A 26,585-nucleotide genomic window follows, 5' to 3' on the forward strand; every position below is an offset into this window, starting at 1 on the left:
TTCCTTTTCTTTTTTTTAGGGGGGGGGGGTTCTGTGTTTCGATTAACTGTGAGATGACCCGACTCATACGTGATTCATGTCTTTGAATTAGGGTCGTCTCGATTTTCTCCGTAATTGAGAATGACATGAAGAGATTGAAAAATGAAGAAGCAGCACATTTTGGGTGTCATGGCCGGCATACGATTTCAGTAAAAGCGATGTTTAATCTTCTCCATGAGCGTGGACATGCTCACTGCGAGGCGTCTACAACGAGTATACATCCTTAGACGGTTAACTGAAAGTAAACATGAAAAACACCTGAAAATGTAGACAAAACATCGCACGGTGTCTAGACGCTTTGCTAGCAGCACTTCCAGCAGAATGATGTGTACATTTGAGTGCTGCAGTTCACAATTCAGGCGTGATTAAGGATTTATATTTCATCCTCATACTCCCATTATGCTGTCAACAACCATTTCCTGTGCCCCGCACACAAGCAGGCAAACTTATGCAGCTGTGCACAACTTGACAGTGGGAGCGGAAAATGGGAAGCCGCTCTCCTGTGACGGAAAAATAGAATGCATCATTTCCATTTGTATGGAATGGTGCAGGGCTGTGTAGCTGAGACGGATCTTTCCACATGCAATGAAAGCGCCGCTACATGATCAGTGATTATTCATAGACAATGTATACTCCGGGCTCTTTGTCGTTGTTATGGGGGGAAAAGAAACAGTCTCCTCTCTTAATAAAAGACGCCAATACCTGCCTAATTGATATTCCAGGCTTTATACGCCGACATCCACAGCACGTGGGTCGACAGAAACCTGCCTGTGAAGCAAAAATGAGCAAATTTGGAGTCATAATAAGGATTAAAATGTACCTTAACACCTCCGCCTAAATGCCATTTTTCATTTGTATGCTCTTGCACCGCTTCTAACAAGTGCAGAGTGCAAGATGAACAAAAACTGGTCTGCATGCTCAAATTGCTCGGGAAGATAAATGCTGTGTCAGCTGTCTCGCCAGAGTAAGCGTAGCAGTCGGTAGAAAGCAAGTGACCATTGTAAAATTACCGTGTTTGTGATCAGTGGCTTGCAAAAAGAAAAAAGAAAAAAACAGGAGAGGAGGGGGAGCAGTAGCAGCTACCATGCAATTCTCTGGTTTACTGGCGGGAGCTCTATAGAAGGCGAGACCTGAGCTACCGCATGGAAACACTCAATTTTGTTAGGAAAGTACACTTTTCCTCCAAGGAAATGGTGCTGGGATGACATGCTGACTCGTTGTAAGAGTTTTTAAGTATGAAACTTATCCGAACACTTTTTCTGTTTTGTGTTTTTTTGCACAGTCAAAGCAGATTCATCCTTAGATTGTTAAACTCCTTTTCTTCGCAGTCTCTGGCTTTTCAGAGGCCACCAACATTTCATGCGGTTGCTAACTAGTCATTATATCTGCAGCATATTTTTTTTCCTCACAAACAGCTTTTCCTAGCAATGCTGGAAGCGTCACAGAGAGTCTATTATCATCATTAGATGTTTCATAAAATAGCCACATTGCTGGGGATTTGGCCTTGATGCTACTTCTCAACTTCGCTTCATCATACGTCACAAAAATGGAGCACGTAATGACAAGTTATTCGTTATTGTAATTAAAAAGATGGAGTTGACTGTCCTCGACGAAATTGATCTTCACGGGAAAGTAAAAGAGAAGGAGAAGAAGAAAAAAAAGATCATCCCTCAAACCCCTCTGTAACGTACCGCGTGGTTAATCACGAGAGCCGATCATTATCTGTATTGTATGCAGGATGATTTAAAACAAAAAGTGCTGCTTGCAAGATGGATGTTGGGACTTTTGCAGCCACGTAGCATGTGAGAAAACATCTGCTGGTGCCTTAGACGCTGTGTGACTGCACTCAGACCGTGATAGATAACTCTGCACGTGTTTCGGCTTTGTATTTATTTTAATAAAACGAAACTCGGCCACACAGATTAATAATTATTGATTCAGACAAATGAGGAATGCACATTTTGTGTTTGCTTCCTGGCCGTAGATGCCGCTGTCCTCCACAGAGGCCTCGCAGCACCACCGGCCCGTAATAGGGTCACGATTGATTTTACTGTGTGAACAGTTTCCTCATTCAGTATCAGAGTACAGAGTGCACCATTTTTGTGCTGAATTTAATGCTGAGAACGGCCTCTGTGTCACAGCTGAAAACCTAAAAAATGTAAATCAAACTGGAATTTGCAGAAAAAGCTTCATATTGAAGATAAAACCCTGCATAGTCCTATCATCTACTTTTTCTACATTACATAGTCTGTAAATAACTCATTATTATGGCCACTATTATAAATATATATTTTATATACGCTCCTGTTGTGCTGTTGTCTCCTTTTTAATGATGTAACTCCAGAATTTTATTAAAAGAAATATGTATGAGTGCTTTTTATGACACTTTTTGTGTGTCAGCATTTGTCTGTTATTCAAACTTACATAATTTTTACTCAACATGTGAGGTCAGAATAAATGTAACTTCTCTATGCTTGCATAATAACGACAAAGGTCTTGTAATATGTTTATATGTTTTTCAGTTTTATGAGTAAAGAATTGATCCATCCAACACTTTTTACCCCTCTGCTGTAAAAGGTTGGTGGGGTATTGTTGTCACCCTGCCGGGGGCACAGGTTAAGCACCTACGTTTGTGAATGCAATAACTCGAGAACGAGGCATCGTAGGAGCTTCAAGTTGATACCATAGATGCATCTGCTAAAATTCTCAGATGAGTCTGAATCTCAGTGATCTCGACCTAAAAGTCAAAGGTCACGTTGTCTGAAAATCTCGATAACTTGAGAACAAGTTGACCTAGGATTTGGAAATTGATGCCACAGGTGTGTCTACCAGGAGGCTGAGGGGTAGAACAAAACAAATCGTTTCTGTTTCTTGCAACGCGAAAAACTTCAGTAGTAATGTACAATAAGCCCTTTGTTATCGGGGCTTTTCAAAATAAATAAATAAATGAATAATTTAAAAAAATCCCTGCAGCAAAATGTTGGATACATCAGGCTCCAAAAATATCAAATAGAGTTCTCAAACTTTATCAAATTGGTTTGATTTTGAATGCAATATAAATGAGAGGTATTGTAATGTAACCAGATCAAACAGCACTCAATGCTGACCTTTAATACTCACTTCTTTTTCAGGAATCCACATCAATTAGATGTTCTAGTGCAGTCTCCTATTTCTTATTTTAGATCTAATGTATTGCAATAAGAGACCTATGGTCGATCTCCAGTTTTAAACCTAATATAATATAACCTCATGCAACTTATAACATGACCTAAGACAGTGAGTTAAGGCAGACCTTCCCAAAGTGTGGGGCCCGCCCCCACGGGGCGCCCACAGAAACGCAAAGCAGGAGATGACGCGTCGCTGAATATGTTTCCAAACCAACTTCATTCTAAGCCAAAGACTAGAAAATATGGTGAAGCATATCTGCCCTTTGGTTTCACCTGCACAAGTGCTGAGGTAGGTCTCCCCTGCAGAATTGGTTTTCCCTTCGTTGGGAGCAGCGCTGGGTTCTCCAAATCACGGACAAATCCCACAGCTGTTTATGTTTTTAAACCCATTTTGCACAGACAGACATTTTTTGAAAAATGTATTGATAGCAATGTTGAATATTATTACACAGGAAAAAAAACAACTACATGTAAAATAATCACATCGTGACGCCTCTGCTTTTCTAAATGGAGGGACATTAAATGCGTGTATATGTAAGCGTATAAAACCTGAAGATAGTCAGATTAACAGTATTTTGTCTCTATCATTCTGCAATTCATCTCATGTAAAAAATAATGTGGCGCACAGCGTGACGTGAGAAAAGGCACATACCTTTGATGATGCACAAAAAAACCCCTGGTGGAATCACCATTTTCGGTGATTCCAAACGCCGTTTACGTGTGGACGAAACAGCTGCGTTTTCAAAAGTACCCGTGTAGGTGTTAGTAAAAGAGTTAGTAGTTTATTTTATTACTACCTGTCATTTATTGCAGATTACTTGTATTTGCTTAATTGTTTACTAAATGTTTGAAGTGTGAAATAAACCGCAATGGAGCAAAATATGGGTGTGTGTGGTTGGAGGATGTGTGCGTGTATGTGCGTGCATGCGCGCGTGCACCCGGGGGCGCAACATTTTTTCTTGTAAAACAAAGGGGGGCCCAGCAAAAAAAAGTTTGGAAACCACTGAGTTAAGGTAACAATTTAAGTCTTTGTGCGTTTCAGGCACATCTATAAAGGACTGGGGTTGAAATTATGTGTTTGGCTGTGAGGCAAATGCTAAAAAAGCTTTTTAATCTAACCCTTTTCATGATGGGCTTCCTTTGAATCTTCCTCCTATTTGGTGTGAGACTTGTTTGGGCATCGTGAGAGCATAATAATGCAGATAAAAAGCATGTCTCACAAGCTGTAGTCTGAGATTTGGCAACCGTGCTAAGACTCTTCAGTAGAAGTTTGTAAGGTTTAGCTTAAGCACCGAGCATAATACAAACTAGCATCTGACACCCTGCTTAGAGGGCATTCTGTTGAGGATGTTTACCATCTTATATGAATCTGTTAACATGCTAACGTTTCTTATATCATCTACATGTTTAGAGAAACATTTATGTCGACCATGAGATCAGATATTAATTCATACATTTTCACCGTCACTTCGCGAGCGCGATAAAATACAATCACTGTTTGTGCACATTACGTAATATCATTGACTGTGAGAAACCTCCGTTTTTCAGCTAATTAATTCTAGCATGACCTGTAGGCTAGCTTTTAAATGCAATATCTGTCATAATGAAACCCTAGGAAACACTTTATAGCTGTCTGCAGTAACTTAACTACCCCTATCAGCATGCATTGCACAGTGGCTGCTGCTACTTGCTGCTACTTGTGCTGCACACTGGGAAAAACAAGAGTTCTCTACTACCTCAAACACACAAGTTACCCAAAGGCCTGAAAGACAGGGTGCAGCTGGTATCGCTGCACTATATGGCAGAGCATAACGTATATTTAATCAGGAATACTCCTTTGGCTAGACTAGGAGGGACACAAGGTCATAAAATGAGGAGTGTGTAAGTCTGAGCCAGGTAGTCGAGGGGTGCTAATGTTAGCAGCTTTGATCTTAGCTGCACTCAAAAGTAATTTTCTACTAGATTAATTGGTCCTGCAGGGTCATCCTAAATGCATCTAATGATCTTGAGAAACTTCTCAAGCCATGTAAGGTTGCTTGCTAATTACAACCAAACAACTTTGGTGAAAAGTGATGCGTCAAGAATTAATTTTGTGCTGCTGCACCCTCCCCGTACATGTGTTATATTAAAAATAAATGCGGTGACTAATTCGAAGCAAAGGGGGAGAAAACCTCATATTTTGGTCGTTGCCTGTTTCATCATCTTTGAGCGCACCTGTCAAATCTCAAAACTTAAAGCAATATAGCAATATCCGTGATAAAACGATGTCAGAACCCGCCTGCTGTGACACCCATCTCCCGCAGTCACTTTTGGAGGAGAATGCCTGTCTGCTAAATTTGAAAAGCCTGATACAACCCCATTTTCCATTAGGGCTCTTTGAGAGCCAAGAGGTCCTCTCTGCAGGATGTTAGCAAGCATGAATAATCTCTATACCCCCCTCTCCTGCTAGTAAGCTTTTAGAAATATAAATTATTGAAATGGCTGGTGCTAGGTTTTTCCTTTCTCGGGAGGAAGTGAACTTGTATAAAAGTCAGCTTCCTCAGACATTTATACCACTCCTTTTATACTTCTCCCAGAGTGTTCGTCTGAGTCTACCGATACCACGGCATAACCCTTAAAGATAGCCTAGCCTTTGCTTCTCAATGTACAGTACACGAAGGTTAATGAAGCAACTCAGCGTCTCACGGTTTCGCCGTCTGTCTTTTTTTTGCTGCCTGGTAGGAAACCTCACCTAGTCGCCGATGCTCTCCTGAGCCCCTGCCAGCTTTGGCTTCTGGCTTTGGCCTTTATCAGCTGCCCCTGAACCGATAAGACGAATAAGGCAACGTTGTTTTATGATAAACGTTGATGCTTTATTAAACTTAAAGTTTCAAACATATAGTTATCCCAAGTGGGCGGCGAGAGGGTAAATATACAGTGACTAAGCCTGAGACATAAAAGCGGAACAGATGTCTGTGCTTCAAAGTGACAGGAGCGTTGGTGAGAATGGAGGCGTCTCTAAGGAGAAGGTAGCGTGCGGTTGTTTATATATTCCCTTCCACGTCCTCTTTATTTGTGAATGCTTAATGCACTCAGGAGGATCAAATGAGGGTTGATGGACTGTTAAGAAAAAGCTAAAAAAAAAAAAAAATAAAGGGAAAAAAAGAAGAAGAGGCTTCCTAAGGTGCATCTCATGATGTTGAGAGGGACTAAATGACATCCATTTTGCCTTTGTGTTTGGCAAATAGCTGAAAGCGCTGTCAAATAGTTTGCTCCCTCCTCTGCTGATTACTAATAGTTGAAAAAAAAATGTGGATGGAAGACATCCACAAGAATACTTCTTTTTTCTTTCTTCCTTTCCAACTAAATAAATGGGACACTGTTTTCTGGAGTAAATGGAATCATTGCTCAGGGTAACAACCAGCAAATGGAATATGCAAAGTAAAATCCTGAAGAGGGCGGGAGAAGGACATAAGCGGAGGCGGGAGACGCAAAAAGACTGATCGAGAGAGTCCTCGACGTAAAGCAAATTTAAAGCCCGGGATGAACTGGATCAAGACTGATGGAGCCGGTAAACAGGGGCGAACGCAAAAGACGAAGAAAGACTTGATTGAAGGTAGAGCAGGTCTCAACCTCCCTCTCTACCTTGCCCCTAGGTGATCTTTACTCAGAACAGTACATCTGGCTGAGCTGACATGTAGTCTGTAAAGCAACAACGAAAAAAAAAAGAAGTGGGGGGGCATCTGAGTGTAAATGGAGCTTTGTGCTTGGCTTCCTGCCTGTCTTGCTGCTTGCCCAGCCAGGCCTGTAGAGAAAGGCCCCCTCTCCGCCCTTCCTGCTTCATCTCTCCTTTTCATCTCACTCTTTACCCATCCATTTTAGCGCTACCCCTAAGGGGCATCCGACACTAACACTCCCTCTCTGCTTTCATTCTCTTCCTCCCACTCCCTTCGCTTATGTTGTAAATGGAGGAATATCACAGCTAATCCGTCATGTTTATGAATGACATTGGGCCTACGGAGAGTTGGGTCGCCTTGCCAGAAGTGGCGTACATCTCTGTTGCATGCCCTCTGCTTGGCTGATCCAATCTGCCCCAGCAGCAGTGGCCATAAAAAAAACAAAACAAAGTCTATGGGGGAAGGCAGGCTTGGAGGGACATTTTGTTGGGTCACTTTAAAGCTTTTTTTTTTTTAAAAAGAAATCATTTTTCCACCCAATATTTTCTATCGAACTGTAAAAACCAAAGCTGTTCTCTCTGTGGACCTCACTTCGTGTCAGTGTAAACCTTCCAGCTGTGTTTTAAGGGCGTTGTGGACAAATTAATAACAATAATACTCTAACTTGATTGCTCAACATAATTTATTCTTAGAGGCTCAAGGCTGCGATGGTTTGGGCATGTGCAGAGGAGGACAGGAAGTTGGAGATGGAGCTGCCAGGCAGGAGGGAAAGAGAAAGACCACAGAGAAAATGTAGTGAATGAGGACGTGAAGAGGGTTGATGTGACAGAGGAAGAGATAGAGGCAGATGAGCCGCTGTGGCGACTCCTAAAGGGAGAGGCTGAAAGCTGAAACCTGGGTATTGTTTTTGTCAGGATTGCAAATGTGAAATATGTGTAATTTGGCTTTTGCATCATGTGATCTCACCTTCTTGCTGTTGATTTGGAGGAGCCAGTCCGTAGAAAGCTGACTAAAAGGCAAGACTTAAAGCGAGATGAGCTAAAACAAGTGACCTCAGGTAACAGATGATCAGCTCCGAGGCTAAAGATTAACTAAGATTATTCTGAACAGTGAATCATGCAAGCCTAATCTAGCTGGAGCTGGAAATGAGCATAATGAAATCCTTTAATGAAAGAAAAATGTTGACTTAAAAGTTTTACAACTATTTCTCCAAAGTCACTCTGAATGAGGAAATTGTTCACGTGTGAAGGCTTTCTCGTGGGGGTGGGGGTCGCCTGTGATTAATAGATCGACTCTACAATGCTTTCCTCATAATTTCAGGCATTAGGTGAGGATTTTTAATGACAAATAAGCAGCATTCAATTAATTACACAATCTCAAAGGGGATTTATGGAAGAAACAATCAGTGCGGGGCAAAAGGGGGAGAAGAAGCTATTTTTCACCGAGACAGACTGCCGTGAACCTCGGGTTAAGAGAGCTTTCTGCGCCTTCACCTTCCTCCTCCCATATTTCGTTCCAACATTCATCATCGCAGGAGTTTTAAAGAACACACAGGATAGTATTTCACAACCAATTCCCTTTTTTCACTGCTTTAGGCCACAGCGGGGAAATAAAAGTTTTAGTGGATAGTCGATGGTCCCTCGTTGTCCGCCCTGGGGTTTTAGCAGTTTTCTCAAAGAGACTGTATTTGTTCAGCAAATTACTGAACTACCTTTTAGAGGCACCAAGCTGGAGAGACTTAATGCCACTTTGTGTCAGAGTGGGAATGTTCCTCCTAAAACTCTATTACAGCAAATTGAAATTAGCGGTTTGAGCCAACTGTGGCACATTCGCGGTAATATTCATTAGCGCGCTCGGTACCTGTTGAATCAACTAATAAACTAGACTGAAGCATATTTTCCGGAGCCAAGCCAGGATTCCAAGGAGCTGTTTTTACCGCACAAAATGAAACATAAAGGAACAACTGCAGAAACACGTTTTGTTTTTGTTAAATTGACATTCCTCGTGCGGTTTTCTTCACCTCACATCAGATGATTCGTTAATGCCGAACACGAGGCTCTGGCACACATCTGGCGCATGCAGGTATACGTCCAAAACGAGAGGCACCACTCTCTGATCTTGAATGTTAAACGCGCAAATGTATCTTCATTTGAGATAAATGAGTCATGGGCTTTCATTGAAAACACGAACCCTCGGGCTCTTTGCTGGATACAAAAGGATTAGATCTGACATGCAGGTCCTGCACGGACGCATTTGCAAACCTGAAGTAGAAAGCAGCAACCCCTTGCCGCTTAAGATTTTCCCATACGGCTGATCTAAGGCTTTTGGACGTACAGAAGTACGACCCCAGACTCTCATGTTTGAAAAGTCTCTTCCAGTCTAGACAATCATAAAGCTACGTGCTATGTTTTAAAACAATTTGAAGGTTGACTCAGAGTTCAGTAGCCTGAATCCTTTAAAGAGCAACACAGGAAGGAGAATTTCAGAATTATCCCCCTTCGACACAGCAGCATGTGCTCTATTAGACGCTAGTGCTGAGCATTTTGTTTTCCATTATTGGATTACTTAAGCAATATCTGCCCAATGCAGGTGCCAGGAGGCTTATTTGGAAAATCAGGCTCAAAGGAAGCTCTAGAGTGAAAAAAACCTAATCTTATTTAGCCTGGACAACATATGTGCCAAGCAGCACTGGGATGTATCAACGAGATAAATACTGGCTCTGAATTCTCTGAGGGCATTCGAGGAGAATTTAGACGTCTCGATTCGTAGTTTCTTAAGAATTGCGACGAAGCGCGCATCTATGTTTATACTCTGCGTGCTTTTCAGACTTGTTGCTTTAATAGCTGGACCTGCCACTCATGAATGTTACTTTATGCTCCCAGTGTCAGGGGTCATCGCTTTCACTTGCATCTCAACTATTCCAAGTATTCTACCCAAGGCAGTGCCAGCCCATTTATATGCTGAAAGCAATCTTAAGGCATTAGTGGAGTATTTATTTATTTTTTAACTCTGCAAAGCCTCAAAAATGTAAAAAATTGACTGAAAAGTCATTCAGTATTCATATATGAGCTTTAATTCATATCGTTTTTGCTACATGCAGCATTTTTGTGCAATTTATTGCTCACAGTTTAGCTTAAAAACATGCTTAAAAACATCAGGCTGATGTAGAAGTCTCAAAAACTCTCAAATATGATTCAGTTGGCGTTATAGGGTTAAATATTGTTTCATGCCACCTGCTAGCATGGCATCCTAAAGCAGAAAAATGATTTGAAGGAATATTTAAGAGGTTCTAAAGTAGGAAAACACCATCAAATGTCCTAGTTCAGTGATCAAAAATTAATTTGGGGACACGTTTCACCTCTGCCCAAAGTTAATGGGAAGAATGATGGATGGTGTGTTGAGCTAAGCAACTATGTCCAAGTTCAAGATTGAGGTTGTTCAACCAAGCTGCAGGTAGCTGATAAAGCAAAGGGTGGGCTCAGATTCAGAACCTGTCACTCTTTAGGAGCCGGATTGTAAAGTGCATCTTTTTTTTTTAACCACAGTATAAAGTGTACCTTGTAAATAGAGCAAGGAAATCAACTGCGATGCGGGTGAAAGTGGTGAAACATTAGAGCGGAGGGGAGGGAGAGAAGAACGGAACAGATGCCGTCATAGAATTGGCACAAAATGAAATTGCTGCCTTCTTTTGTTAATCAAGAGCTCTTACGTTTGGTTGAGTAATTTTGTTTGTGTGAAAACAAAAGCATAATTAACAGTTCCCTCTCCGTGCCAAAGGGAGAAAAAAATGAATATGTCAGTGGAACAGGAGCCGAACAGAACATTTTATTGACGGGGATTTAGGTCGTCTCTCGCAGCGTTTCTAGAGAAACGTGAACAAATCACACAGGTCACCGTTACGAAATCAACAACGTTGTTTTTTCATAAAACCTTGTTTTATTTTGCTTTCTTTAAACATCAAGAGCGTTAGCACAAATCACGTTTAGGCAAAAACAAAGTTAACCAAAATTTTAAAAAGATCCATAAACATATGAACAATCTCAAGCCTGCAGCGCTGGAGCAAGTCTGCCTCTTAATAATTTATTTGCTATTCCTCCTTTTTTCATTTTACATACTTTATTTAAATTTCTCTGTCCTTTCTCCTAAACTGTGTACACAGAGTTCTTTTAGAAAACCGAGTCGAGGCAGGCTAATGTATTAGCAAAGTCGATTCCAAACAATGCTCTCGTATTGAGTAAAATCACTGTATGATTAATATGATTAGCACTCTAACCCTCCTAAATTCTCTGATCTTCTTTCTCACTTGTTTTGGATTTTGGAGCATTGAAACAGCTTTTTAATCAGTGTCCCTCAACTTCAAATTATATGCTATGGTGTGGTGGGAAAAATGGTTTGGGCTCAGACTGCTGAGAAAAATAAGCACTACTGTCACACTCAACATGGTTGATGTTTTGCGGCTTCTTTTCTTTTCTGCTAGTCTCATCTTGGGAGGGGTAGCGAGGATCAGATGGATTTCCTTAATTGGGCAAAAATCTTCTTTAGGACGACGACAAGAAGTGGTGTAAATAGTTAAAGACGTCCACCTGAGCCAAATTCCTGCACGTTCATAATTGACAATCTTTTGCGAAGACGGGATACCAAAACACAGACTCCCGTGCTGCTGCCACAGCAAGTGACCTGTGACAGCCTCTTTGAGTGGATTGTATCCACTCAAATATGTCCAACAAATATACCTTATTATGTCCCCGGGGGATTTTCCCCGAAGAATAACCTCAACCACGAGGGTGAAAAGTCTTGTTCCGCTTGGGGAGAAAAGGGGTCGGACCAAATCCAATCCTTGTGCAGCAACCACAGAACTAAAGCCAGAATGTGACTGGAAAGGTTTATGTTTTTATGGCTTTACTTGGAAAGTCCGGTGCAACAAAGGCTTATTTTCTTCTCGGATTCCTTCATCGGGTATTTTTGGAGCCAGCTGTGATTTGCCAAATGTGATTTCAGTGTCACAAAAGAGCATCCATAACTCACGATATGGGGAATGTGTTTGTTTTTTTAAATTTACACTTCATTTCACAACCAATGTGTGCTACTTCTTGGTTATTTTTAGAACAGTGTGTAGCTTCTTGACATCTCTAGTCCAGTGCATGACTATCAAGATTTACTACACATAAATTGTCAAACTTACTTTGCTTAAAGCTGCGAAGCTGTTAACTTAACTAAATGTGATGCCAGGCAACACCGGCACACTGCAGCGTTGCTTTGTTAAAAAACCTGTGCTGTGTGCACAGCTTGACATTAACCGGATAAATGAAAGTGATAGCGAAGACACGGTTGAACGTCTGCTGATCCTGTGTAGGTGCTGAGCAGGAGAAACAAACAGGCTTTTCATTTTGATGTCTGAACCCAGTGTCACACAGCTGTCAACATGTAAGTGCGTGCCAAATTTAGGCAGTGTTTCTGGCCTCATGTGCAGGTCCCCATGCCTCACAAATGAATTCGTGTCCATAGATCTAACCACGTTAGTTTTCTAAGACACTGTAAACGTCGCCTTGTACAGCTACCTCGGTGTTGCATCAACTAAAGTACACTTGTGAGTAACTGATTGGCTAAACGGCGCCTCTGTCAGTTCAGACCGCACCAAGTCTATTTAATTAAATCCTGAAAAAAAGGGTTTTTGTCACTCTGGTCACTAAATCTTTTAAGTTACAAGTGAAAAATGACAAAAAAAATTGAATTTATTGCTGTACTGAAGCAACACTTTAGAAACTTTAATGGCCCCTGTTGTCATACAAGGAAAATGTGATTTCACTTATGCTCGTATTCTGTATGAGTGATCAATAGATATAATCTGCTAATGGGCTGAGTTTATGTCCAATGGCCTTATGTCTTCTGCAGAAATCTGCTCACTGAGGTACTTTTTGAGCCAATGTCCTTTTTATACTCATCCAATACTTGGCAACACACACTCATATGGCCTGATAGCCTGGCAGTGGCTAATGTGTGCAAATTGTCATTGGGAGTCTTTTTATATCAAGCACCAGTGCTCAGCACTTCTTTAGAAGGTGACTTCAGCATTTCTCTCCCTTCCATCTCATTTAGTGTGTAGATCCATTGTTGAATATACAGTATGGGTCTGTAAAGCAGGAAGTGCCCTTGTCTTAGGGTGTCCTTGAGATTGCAGTCCGGAGCCAGGTAGAATAAGCGAGCGAGAAAAATTATGTAAAAACCATTCCGCTTTTTACCTGTTAATTTCACCCTTCAGGTTTGACTTTCATTTATTGCACAGAGCGGCTTAGCACTGTTTTCATGGCACCTAGGACATAATGTATTCACCCCAGCCTACACATTCAACAACAAATGCAAGCGCCCCAAACTTTTCCAGTTCCCCCCCTGTCAGGATGCACTTGAGACCTTTTAAGTGGCACTGAAACAGCTCCGTACTGACAATCTCTGCAAGTCGAAAAAACTGCAAACCACTTGGTCTCTGCTTGACTAATTATTTCAGTCTTTACCTCTAATGCCTTGTCAATAAACCACGTTCTTCAAAAATGTGCAACATGTGCGATTAAAGAGCAATTAATGTGATTTAATTTTGCTCTCTTAGCCTTATAAGGAGAACGCTGCAGCAGCGCTGTTGATATGAGTTGTTAATCACAGCAGCAGCTTCCAATTGTGTTCAATTTCCCCTTCCTTTATTTATTATCACAATGGTAATTCACTTCACTATGAAATAAATGAGGGTAGAGCTAAGAGTTACAAGCGGCTTGAGAATATGAATGTAGTTGCGTTTGTTGTATCTAAAGTTTGGGATCTGTGCGAGGAAAGTTTTCAGATAGCTCACTGTCGATGTCGTGACTTTGTGACCATTCTTGATGAGCGCGGGTTCACGAAGCAGCAGTAAATTACATTTCTGGTCAAAGTGGGAATACATGCACGAGGCCAGAACTATTTGTAACAAATCATTAATTTTGTCTGGACGCACACCGGCTGACTGCACTAAAAATATGGTTTAGCGAAATGTAACACTCATTTAGATAATATGGGTTTGGCAAAAGTGCACGTTGTTCACTTGACCCCACATTTTTTTTCCCCCTCACACAATTCTTCTGTGTGATGCTGTAGTTAATCAGTAGGCTGAATCAGGCGTACGGCTGTGATTCCTCATGATTTTGCAGAGTACACCACTTAGTTTAAAATGAAATGTCTCCTGCCCCTCTTTTGCAGTCCTTAAAGCTGCAGCACGAGAACAGTTCTAACAACTTACAGGATAGCTAAATTATGATCTCTTGAGCACTTTGTTTTAGAATACATTGCAATCTCGTGAGCGTTGCATTTTAATTCGCATGGATTGTCACATCTAATTACTATATTCAACACGCATCCCTGCTCATAGGCTTGCCTCTGGCTATTGTGTTTGATCAGGTATACTTTGGACTCACTGTAGAATCAACTAATTGTCTGTTCGACCTTGAACAGGCTGGAGGGAGCCTGGACAGGAGCTACCATGTACAATTAATTCATTTCCCCTCCCTTCGTGTCTTTCTTCATTTGAATGAGCAGCGCACTCTCTCACATTAAACTGCTCGTTCATTCCTTAATAGTTGTTAACCTAGAGCTTTTATTGGAGCTAAGTGATTGGGACCAAATGTGGCATAGACTTCAAGTACTGCACCTTTTTTGCAAAATCAATATATTAAACATATGTGACCATTCTTTACATTTTTATTTTGATGTTTTACCGAACTCACGCTGAATTACCAGTTTATATTTATGGGAATGACAACTGAGATTTGTATCGCATGTTTACATCTTCTAAACACTTCAGACTGAGTCAGTGTTTAATTTGTAGACCTGTTTTTTCTAAGGTGATATATGCTGATGGAAAATGTTAATAGTTCTTGAAGACTATTAAATGAACATTAAAAAACAATAGACTGAACATCAATCATTTAGCCACCCTCGGTGGGTTATGAATCATGGCAAAAACAAGTTCCCAAGGGAAAAAGAATAATATTTGAATAATTTCTAAGTACTTTATCCAAAAATCAGCCCTGTTCTTTTTCTTGTATACTTTTCTAGTATTTACAATGTTAATTAAATAAAGCCACTGTGTGACGGAGGCGATTTGATTAAGTGCTTGCTGTTTTTACGAGCATCTGTACTGTGCCAACAACAAGCAGACACAATGCCAGATAACTGCAAAAGTTTAACAAGAGTAAAGCCAGAGCATCTTTCATTACCTTAATGGAAGCTGGAAATGATAAAGATAACGTATGCTCTCGGCAGCCACAAAATTAAAACTACTGACAGGTTAAGTGAATAACCCTACGATGTAGCTTTCTGCTGGGAATCCTCGTTTCCTGGCATTTAGCTGCATGGTATGACACACAGCTTAACTATATACCAATTTCAGCATCACTCCCTGATGGCAGAGGCCTCCTGACAGCAGAACAAGGTGCTCAAGGTTTTGACCCAGCCTCCAAACGCCCCAGATCCCAATCCACACAAGCTTCGATGGGATATGCCAGAAAAGCCCAATTAACCCCCCACCTCCACCCAGAGAACCCAAAGCGTTTGGAGTCATTGTTCCAGTTCCAGAAACCAGATGCCACCCATGTCTGTGCCCTGACAAGATGTCCTGTATATCTAAAAGCACATATTGGCAAAGAAAACAACTTCTTTTAAAAGGAGTGAGTGCACTCCATAGGCTTGGAAATGATCAAAACCCTTTAAAAAGCCTATAGTTGTCCATTTTCAAAGATGCAGCAATCTTTACCTTACACATCAGTTCAGTCGGGGACACAGAGTTGCATTGGAAAACTTTTGCAGCACAGTCTGAAATCACTCATTTGCAATACTGTGTGTTTCTGAGAAGATTTATCCATGGCGGTGGCTTCTCATGCCAGATACCCAAAAGCATTGTTGGAAGGCAGCCATAATTGTCGTTTGGCTGTGCTGCAGACTATGGCATCTCAAAGCTGTTTCTAGTCTGATGTCGCCTCATGAAAATTTAATGAAGAAATAGTTTCCAAAAAGGTGCCGTTTACGAAAGCAACAGAAGACACTAGTTAGCAATATCGCAGCAGGGAAAGCAAAGCTTAAAGATGTACATAAACCTCATTGGCAGCAAGCAGGTCTTGTTTTGCAGGTTAAGACTTAGCCAACGTTGAAGAGTGGCAGATATTTTGCATATGGGGGATCTTGTGGTGTAGACAGTGTTTGAGTCTGCAGCCTCTCAGAGATCATCACTTGCTTCAAAGTGAAAATACTTCCTGTTGAGAGCTGTGAGCTTCAGACAAAACTGCTCTGGGCTTTGATTTTCTTTGTTTTGCTCAAAGAACATGGTTGGGGCAAAAGTGCAGCGTGAGTTATTTTCTTTCACTTCTCAAACGGCAGCAAGATGTTGCTCGCCCTTGTTCAATCAGAAAGTTGAGACGTGCGCGGGAACAAGACAGCTTTTACAACACGGCAAATCCACCTGCCATCACCAAAGGACATCGAAGCTCTGCTGCACGTGTAGCCACCGAAGCCCCATCCTTTCCCCCAGGAAAAGAAAGAGTGGCATTTATATGCTGTGGATGGATTACATTATTATCGCTCTCATATCTATTACTCTCAGGAGTCATTTAACCTAGCTTAAATTAGCTTAGCATAAAGACTCAAAACATATAATTGATTCCTATTTTTAATTTACCCCAAGCTACCTATTATAAAATTCTTTCCTTTTTCTTCATTTATTTCCTTAAACCAAGGTTTATTTACAGTAGCTGCCTGTTAACTTTTACGCTAAGCTAACTAGCTGCTAGCTTTAGCTTATTGTATCGTATTTGTCATTCAAAAATGCTGCTATATATACAAGCTATTTCTTTAAATGGTAAAGATTTTTTTCTTCTTTTATTTTCCAATTATCTCTTCCCCCTCCCTAGCACAAGGTTTGATGCTATGCTCAGTTCTGATATATGCCCCAATGTCTGTATAACCTATTTGCAGAGGACCAGCTGCCCCCTGGTTTCCCCACCATAGACATGGGCCCACAGTTGAAAGTTGTGGAGCGAACACGCACTGCCACCATGCTCTGTGCTGCCAGCGGCAACCCAGACCCAGATATCTCTTGGTTCAAAGACTTCCTCCCTGTCAACACCAGCAACAACAATGGGCGCATTAAACAGCTCAGATCAGGTAGGTTTCCTCTGCTGAAAATCTAATTACCGGACAGGGAAGTCTTCTTTCTTGTTTTCTTCTATCTGATCTGCTCCCCCTATTGTATCCTCTGTTCTTTCATCCACTTCTTCCTCCCATAATTTAACTTCTCATTTGGCTTTTAATTTTGTAGGTAATGGCATTGTTTCTACTATTTCCTGTCCTCTACTTTCTGTACACCCTGGTGTGTTGTGTCCGTTTGTGTGTCTCCCTTTGTCTTCCAGTGTTGTCATGGGCTGTTGGGATTGTTCCCCCTCCCTCTGTGTTTGCTGGCTTCTGCCCCAACTTCTGCCCTCATTGCTCACTGCTGTGACTTTTTTACAATGAATTCTTTTGCTGTTTTCTGTTGATTTCCTTTCCACTGCATTGGTGCAGAATTTTTTAGAACCATTTTCTTCATGTTCTTATGTCTTTTCTTTTAACAATTAATATTCAACATTCGGCTTCATTCAGAATCTGCAACGGAGTGCGCATACTTTTAAAACAGGAAAACACGCTCCCTCCCCCCAAAAAATCAAATGAATGTACTTTTGTCTAAATTTTACTTTCCAAAAGGTATCTTAAACTAATTTGGGGTAGATATTTGCTGTTTTTAAGGCCTTTTACGTTTAAGAAATACATTTAATTTTGGAGACTATTCAGCCACAGTAGTGCGTAAAACTTCGTAAAGCTTTTCCCTCTCCCCCCAGCCCCTTGATTCATTGACTTTAGCAGTCCTTGCTTTAATGTTTAGATGCCAGCTTTGCTTTTTTTGCCTGTGACACACCCCAATATACTCATTATATATATATATATTTATTAAAGTTTGATTTTAATATCGCAATATAGAACTTATACATACATATAGCCTGCAACTTTATTTAGCAGCTAATATCAGCGCATTAACCTAACTACTTAAATTTTAAGTCTTGTGTGTTTGACCCCCTGTCTTCACAGATTTCACAGCTGTTCTTTGTTAAATCATCGTGTTAACCTTACCTCTTTGCCTACTTGTTTTCAACAGAACTGTGTAGCATTAATCCTTTTTGCTAACGTGCAACTCAGAGTTTATAAAGCATTAACAAAACCTTGTTAACTAAACTTACCTAAAGAATATAATCATATTCTTATGCTGTCTTTCTTCTCTCTATATTTTTAAATCTACAGAATCCTTTGGTAAGTGCTTAGCTCTAAAGCGCACATCACCTCCACTAATTTTCATGTTCCAACAACTATTAAAATGCATGGCATGCATTTTACTAACAGATAGTTTAGTCTCAGGGCTACTACTAGAGGCACATACACTCTCCCCTCACCCCACGGTGTCCTGTCACTACCAGCTGTAGCGTCACCCAATCTGGCGGTTATCCAAAGTTTAGCTTAGCATTGTCATATACTGACCTGGATAATGATCTGTCCTCACATGTTTGTAACTCACTTACTGACCCACCGCTTACTCACTTAATCTTTTAACACCAGCACATCTTAGGCATGGAAATTTAAAGAACCTTTAGAGAGGTGACCAGCTCTTCTTAGCTCAGGTCAAGCAAAGGGATCACACTTTTTTTTCTTTAAGTATCTCTGCTCTCAATCTTACACACCACAAAGTCCTGAAAGTCTTTCCCTTCAGTAGATGGTCTTCAGAAGCCATTGCCACTTCCAAAATGGCACCTCCCCGTGGTACACCAATGTGTCTCTCTGACCAGTGATTTTTCTATGATGAATCCTGTCTTTCTTTGCCAGTAGAGTACAGAAAAAAAGTTCTTATTCTCTTTCTCTCTCCTTTCTCTTTTCCTGTAGTACCTTTATTTACGTACCCTGTTAAATCTAATTTGATTCTTCTTCCAAAGCCCCCAGCCTCTATCTACACGTACTAATGCTTCTTCTTTCTAATCTTATTTGCATTCATATTATCCACCCAGGTGGTACACCAATAAGAGGTAAGAGTGCTGAACTGACGTTCACAGAATGAAAATAATACAAATTCATTCTTGCTGTCAATCCATCCATTCACTTGAATCACCTCCATTTCTGTCCTGTTTACCAAGACCGAATCCCATTTCATTCATATGGACCTTCCTTCTTATTTGTCCTGTTTCGTTGACTATGTTCGTATTTCATTTTTCTGTCTACGCTTTATTTACTCTTTATGTTCTCGTTTTAAGAGCCCGTTTAGCTCAGTTGCGATATGCTTGCCCTGGCTCGAATAAGCATATCCAATGACAATTATTTTTTTGAACTCTATTTTTTTACGTTTCATTTTTGTTTTCTTTTTGGCCATAGCGAATCATGTGTCCCTCTTTTTGTCCAACTAAAACAACCAAGCATTTTTCCCCCTTAGCTGTTCTTGTTCAGCACTAAAAATATGCACAGATGCTGTGGAATCACGCAGGCATGCTGACGACAACATTGCCTCTCCTCTGCTTTTTTCTCCCAAAGAATTCTTTCTATCTTTGCAAACTATTTTTTTTCCATTTCTTCTATTTGCTTTCCTCTCCTGTACCTCTACAAAAAAGCCCAAACAACCACTTTTTTGATAAAGTTTCTACGGTGCTTTTTTTCTCTTTCACCTATTTTTCTTACTTTTCTTGGGTTTGGAGACTATTTTACTTTTTGACTTTTTTTCTTCAGGGTTTGGGAAGGCAAACAAGTAGAGTCTGGCGAGGACCCGATTGGCTCATTTTTGCCGTGTGACATGGAGCCGGAGAGTTGTTGATGCATAAAGCCATTTTTCCCTGGGTCATGTGACACCACACTGCTGATCCCATTGGTGGATTTTTATGGGTGTCTTTTGTAGCTTTCACAAGCTAAAGCAGTGGCTGGTTACCTTCTTGTCGGCTCAGGCCGGTATTTTGAATTTTGTCTTCTAATACAATTGCATTTTATTTTTCAGCTAAGGGTTGTCAGAAGGTTGTAAGTTGTGTCGACATACATTTCTTCGCTAAGATTTGCATGTCAAAACTTTTGTTACAGAGGGTTATATGGTGCTTTTGCCTTGCATAATACGTTCAATTACATTTTTTCCAGATGTCTCAGCAGCATTTTTCAATTTTTTGGTACGAGCTGCATTTTTTTTGAAAAGTCACTTCACTTAAATGAAGTCCCAAATTATTCTGCAGGCAGAATAATACACCTGATTTGTGATTGAATATGCTAAAGTTCATACCTAAAATTCTTTTGTTCAATTGTCTTCCCTTGTTATGCTGCTTTCTTATACTGTAAACCTCTTTTGTTTGATCCATGTTTCCCTGAAGTAGTATCACTCATCCCCATATTGACCAGTCCAGTGATATGTTGTACATTGACGGGCTTGCCCCTATTTTTCAAAGTGACATTTTTTTTTCCATTGGCGTTAGGATGAGTGTCTTGTTAGAGCCTATAGGTAAAAAAGCTTCTCTTCTTTTTTTTTTTAAGAGATGATTAGGAGGGTAAATATATTAGCGACTGAGTTTGGTGTTATTTTTCTTTTTTTTTCCCTTTGGATTTGGTTGACGATGTGTTTTTTTTTTCCTTTCTTTTCTCGTGTTGCTACTTTAGGCTTCTTGAAGGAAACTATTTGCATCGCAGTGTTTTGCCTCACTTACAGTGCGATTGCACAGTCTCGATTTCCCCTCAGCCAGTGGATCAGGCTGTGACAATAAATGATCGAATATAATTTATATAGTTTATAAACATTTTATTCATACATTTAATTGGATATCGATCAATTATAAGGTTCATTTCACTGATCTACTGATGCTTAGAAGGACAAAGAAATCTAGAAATGAAGGGTGCTGACGTTGACCTCCATGAGGTCAAACGAGCCCGTTGCTTTTTTGTTTGTTGTTTTTTTTGTTTGGTTCTTTTTTGCTTGTGAACTTGATGCTGACGACATAGCTTTAACCAAATATACTTTGCTACCCCGTTTGCTATTCCCAACCAGGAGCCCTCCAGATAGAGCAGAGCGAAGAGTCTGACCAGGGGAAGTATGAATGCGTGGCGACCAACAACGATGGAACCCGCTACTCTGCCCCAGCAAACCTATATGTCAGAGGTAGGAAGCGCGCGTTAAGCACCACCAGCATGCTTCTGTCAAACATTACATTAACTTTCTCTTTACGATTCAAGAGGAATTTTTAAAATTAGCCAATAAAGTCTGCAGGGGCCACATCGTGTGACTCTATTGTAAGTATGCTTGATTTGTTAAGTTTAGGTTTTGGTATTGGTTTGGTCTTTTTGTTTTTGCACTTGACTTACCTGCACTGATTTGAACCTAAAGTGCTCTTTTACATGTTTCTGGCCCTTTTCTCTCGATTATCCTGAATCTAACACTGCTTGCTGTTTTTATCTACTAATTGCTTTTGAAACCTAACTGTTGGAGGCGGATGTCCTCCCTCCCCTCCATCAGCCCTGACTTTTTTTTCCCAGCAGTAAACAGCTCCTTTTTCTACCCACTGGTCAACAATGGAAGGACACCTTTAATCCCATTACCTTTGCTGCTGACGATGAATATGTTAAACCACCAAATTCGAGAGTTTAAACTGGAATATAATATTTCATTATGTAACAGTTGTGAATTTTGTTATCCTGCAATAAAGATGAAATTAGCTGACAAAAGAAAACAGTCACAGCTGCACAGCCTCTGAAATATAAAGCTCATTGGTCTTCTTACTTACTTCTTATTGCACTTAGTATGCAAAGCTTTTTTTCCTTTTATATACAAAACCCACTGTTTTTGCTCCAGTAATCTAGAAACTTTCCATATATATATATATATATATATATATATATATATATATATATTAGGGGTGCAACGATACACAAAATTCACGGTTCGGTTCGATACTTTGGTGTCACGGTTCGATATTTTTTCGATACAAAAAAAAATGTTCATGCCTTTTTAATTTGTCATTTATTAAAATTATAAATATATATTTTAACACAAAAGTACAGTTTTTAAATTTAACCCTAACCCTTGTGCGTGTTGTTTTTTAGCTCGTCATATTGCAGCCACAGAAATTCTTTTGTCCATGAAACCATAAAGCTGCACTTTCTTTTTGCCTTATAGTCTGATTTGTCATAACTTCTCCGTTTTGTGGTAAGCTTTTCTTTGGCTGTCACTTCTTCACCCTGACCTGTCTTATTTGGCTCAGCAGAACTAAAATATATATCTGTCTGTGAAGGTTCTCAATCATCCAGGTCATCGTAGTGAAATATATATCCTGCCGCACTCACATAAGCTCAGCGATTCTCTGCGCGATCAACCTCTCACATGTTTAAGCTGCGGGAGATTTCACTTGTCATGTTTGCATAGTAAGCTAACGATTAATAAGACGATGTCAGAGGAATTGGTGCACAAATTATCATCACTCACAGATCAGTGCTGTCGCTCTCTATACACAGTTCGCGCGATTGCAAAGTGAAAGCAAAAAAACAAGCGCAAATTCAAACACGATTTCAATATGTCACATATTGACAGTGGCTCACCCAATGACATAATTACCCAGCTACATTTCTGAAAGAATGCAAAAGCATTGACATATATTTTTCCTTCCTACAATAGCCCGACAGGCAGGGCAGAGATAGCCCCGGGACATCGGGCTAGCGATATTGCGAGCCCTGTATCTGATTGAGGAATCACTCATCTTTGGAAAAGAGAGTTTATTACAGAGAAATGTCTCTTTCCAAGCATGCATGCTTGTTGTTTTTGTCTTTGCACTAGGATGATGTCGGTGTAAATGTGCAGTCATATTCGTTGTGTTCCCACTAGTGATTTCAGGTTAATCTCGTTGAAATAACCTTAACGCCACAACACGGCAAATCTCCGTTAACGAGCTACCCTATACAGAGGGGCTAGACGGCCAACACGTTAACGAGCTAACTGCGCTAACACACTAGCTCCCACCCATGTAATTGAGCATTGCATGGCACATCCAACATACTGTTTTACTTTAGTCCATGACTCGCTTACCTTCAGGGTCATACGTCACATGAAAACCAAAATAATTCCAAACGCCAGATCTGAATGAGGGTGGGGAGTAGGGCTGGGCGATATATCGAGTTTTTAAAAAATATCGATATATTTTCATACGAGATATAAGATGTGACAATATCGTTTATATCGATATAGTCTATGTTACGTTATAATTATACTTGTGGAGCCGCAGGTTTGCCTCTCTTTCGTCCACTTTTGTCTCTACGCAACGTTACTCGGCCTCGCCTCTCCTGCACTGAACACAACTCCCCCATAGCTTCACCTGCAGGCAATGACAAGATGAAAGCGGAAAATCTCCGTTAGCGAGTTACCGTGCGTGGGGCTGGATGGCGTCAACGTGTTAGCGAGCTAACCGCGCTAACGACATGCAGCCCAGAGGGGCTGCACGGCCTAAAATCCTTTCCTTTTCTCAAAAATCGACAGTGCGCCTTATGTATGAATTCTGGTTGTGCTTACTGACCGCGAACCGATTTTATGTGGTACACAGCGCTCAGCAATCTGTCAAAAAATGTTTTAATATGACTTTGCTAAGCTACGGAGCTGCACCGCTTGATGGATTGTCGGAGAATTACGGCTACAGAGGAGGAGCCTCGCGGAGTGATACGTACTGTGTGTGTATAAGGATGGCACCTGTTCAGAGACGTGGTGCAGCTGTGAAATCTGTCTCTTTGTTATTATGCTCAGCGTCTATTAGTTTACATTTTGACTGCACAATTGTGAGCTTTTTGTTATGCACAAAAACAACATTGTTTTCTTTTATTTATGGACCATGATTATTTAATATATGCTGATAATTTATTTTTGAGTAATATCTACGCTGTATGTAAATAAAAGTGCCCGTGTGACATCTGGGACACAGTGTGACTAAGAACTCTCTTTTTGTTCTTAACTTATGGCTTAAAAAAAAAAAAATCGAGATATATATCTTATATCGCCATCCAGCTAAAAAATATCGAGATATGAATTTTGGGTCATATCGCCCAGCCCTAGTGGGGAGGTCCACTTCTGTCTCGCTAGCTTGCCCTGCGCTCTTCCTTCTGACCATGCTGTCTGTGTTGAGTGCTCAGTGAATCTGCGTTCGACTACTCCGCCTAGGCTGCACTCTCGAGCCTAGGCGGAGTAGTCAAATGCAGATTCACTGAGCGCTCAACACAGACAGCATCGTCAGAAGGAAAGTTGATAAAATAAATTACAAATTTTGTATTGTTCTTTTTTTTTTCTCCCCTTTGGTTTTCTTTCTTTCTCTCCCCCTCTTTCTTTCATTCTTTCCCCCTGTCCTATCCCACAGTCATGTCTGTCCCGTTTGCAACTGAAAATAAAATAAATTCATAATTATAATAAAGGTCAATCAAATGGACCAATATGATGATCCACTTAAAATAAATCCTCTTGGCATCTTTCTTGGCCTCAAGACAACAATTCTGATGGCTATAGATCCAAACTGGACACAAAAAAAAAAAAACAAAAAAAAAAATTGAAAAAAATTGTATTGTTCGATACATATGCGTACCGAACCGAAAGCACTGTATCGAACGGTTCAATATCGATACGAATATCGTTGCACCCCTAATATATATATATATATATATATATATATATATATACACAGTGCTCTTTAGTCCTATGGGTAGCATTCATTAATTATAGTTTCAAAGTATTTTTTTATAATCAACTTACATTAATATTTACTATATTTGAAGCTAACCACATGACTTGAGCAGACGATATGTTTTTTTTCTTCTTATTTAGGAGGATTGAAATTAGACAGGTTAAGACTTTGCTTGGTAACATTGGTGCTCTTGGGTGCAAGCAGCTTCCTGTGCCCTCCAAACAGAAGGTCCTTCTAATTGTTCAAGTAGCATCTGAACACCTAAAACATGGCCTTTTTACTCTCTGTGTTTCCCTTGTTTTTCTCCTTTCCTTATTTCATTTTGTTCTGCATCAAATTCCCCACATCCCTCAGAGCTGCGAGAAGGTTGGTGTGTTTTTTACTTTTTGAACACAACAGAAACAAGTGTTTTTATTTTATTTATTTTTAGCTACATTTTAGAGACGTTTAAAATGAAAAAAACTGATGTATTACTTTAGCCTTTTTTTTTTCTTTTTTTTGCTCCTTTGAATATTATTTTTCTCTGCTGTACGTTCAGTGTCCATGTTCCCATTGAGAATGCCTCTGGTCCTTGCTTGACTGTCCAATAGGTGGTGCATGTTTTGCATCTTGAGGTGGGGTTTTAGGAATGATATTTGCATCTGTCCGACGGTCTATTTGCATGGTCACCTGTTAATGTTTGGACTAGCCACCCCTTTCCCCCAGCTCCTACCCTGTCAGTGTTCCTGCTTGGTTTCTCTGATAACTAACAGCACAGCAGGGGAATAGGGTAAGGTGGTTAAAAACAAGAAAGAAAAGAACGGAGCTAAATGACAAACAGCATTAGGAAGATCGCTGTCTTTCATTTATCGGTGCTTAGAACTAAAACCACCTCCATTCACGTGGATGTCAAATGTTTCTCTGCATACAAGAGTTTAAGCCTTAGTCTACACAAAAACTTCCCTCTAACAGAAGTCTGTCACAGATAAGAGCATCTTTAACCGAAATCCACCTCTTGTTGTAATTGGAACCAAAGGCAGGCATCAAGCTCTAAAAACAATCCTGCCGTTAGAGATGATCCACTTCCTCAGATGAGGATGTTTCTGCGCAGGAAGTCATGAAAGAATGATGTATTTAGAGCGTTATCCACAAGACTTGACAAATGTAATGATATTCAAATGAGCAGGATAATATTATGTCTGTGGGGAGCGTGATCCAATTGGATATTAATTAAATATTGAGTGAGAGAAACGTTGTATTTAATAATGCAAGCAGTTCCCCTAGATTTCCTGTCTGGAGAGCTGCCGCCTGTTCAACAGAATGGGCTCTGTGAATTAGTAGCAGGCAGCTGCAAGAGCACGTCTGAGTTCTAGTCAAATATAGCACAAGTAACTAGCTTAGACTCAGCGAAAGTGTAACTGCAAATATTCCTATAATCTTTAGAAGTGATTTATTCCTTCATTTATTTCTTCAAGGTTTGCTAAATAATTTATTGAGTAATCTATTTTGAATTCCATGAGCAGTAACACTGACTTTACGTTTTATTTAAATCCTTGCTAGAAGTTGTACAACAGCACCTGGTAGCACCAGCCTCATTTCCTTTGTGCCTACGTCCCCTGGATAAACCTGAGTGCTAAGATGATGTTATCTTCTTTTGTGGCTCTCTGTTCTCCCTTAGCTTGTGCTAGCCGCAGTTAGAGCAGTGTAACAGTGTCAGGCTAACCTCTCCATTTACACCGAGTGACACAATGTCTTCCCTCTGACCCTGTTACTGCTTCTTTTGCCCCCGCAGCCCCCTTTCCCTAGACTCCCTCATGTGGTTGCCTCCTAAAGCCAACATTGTTCTTGTATGCATGATTGATTCTTGCTCTCCTCCAGAAGGCCTCGATACCATTCATGTGTTACCGGCGTCACACATTAACATTCATCTTTTATTGGAGCAAACCTGCACAATTAAGAGTAATTTAATCTAACAATATTTTTAA

General features: G+C 40.4%; 1 protein-coding gene across 28 annotated transcripts in view; it reads left to right on the forward strand.

Annotated features, from left to right (window-relative positions):
- The window catches only part of ptprda (protein tyrosine phosphatase receptor type Da), a 418,286-nt gene that overhangs the window by 346,748 nt on the left and 44,953 nt on the right, over positions 1-26,585 (forward strand). For 14 of the 28 annotated variants that reach the window (XM_085267046.1, XM_085267055.1, XM_085267050.1 and 11 more), the window contains 5 exons: positions 16,850-17,038; positions 18,206-18,214; positions 18,961-18,978; positions 20,961-21,071; positions 24,976-24,987. In XM_085267046.1, the coding sequence (XP_085123172.1) occupies positions 16,850-17,038; positions 18,206-18,214; positions 18,961-18,978; positions 20,961-21,071; positions 24,976-24,987 (339 nt within the window). The remainder of the gene's footprint in view (positions 1-16,849; positions 17,039-18,205; positions 18,215-18,960; positions 18,979-20,960; positions 21,072-24,975; positions 24,988-26,585) is intronic. The other 14 variants (XM_085267054.1, XM_085267073.1, XM_085267060.1 and 11 more) reach the window with 5 other exon arrangements.

The sequence above is a fragment of the Mchenga conophoros genome, linkage group LG3 (genome assembly GCF_057382185.1).
Source record: "Mchenga conophoros isolate Kocher_MC1m ecotype Shallow Benthic linkage group LG3, M_conophoros_male_GT1.1, whole genome shotgun sequence".
Classification (NCBI taxonomy): Eukaryota; Metazoa; Chordata; class Actinopteri; order Cichliformes; family Cichlidae; genus Mchenga; species Mchenga conophoros.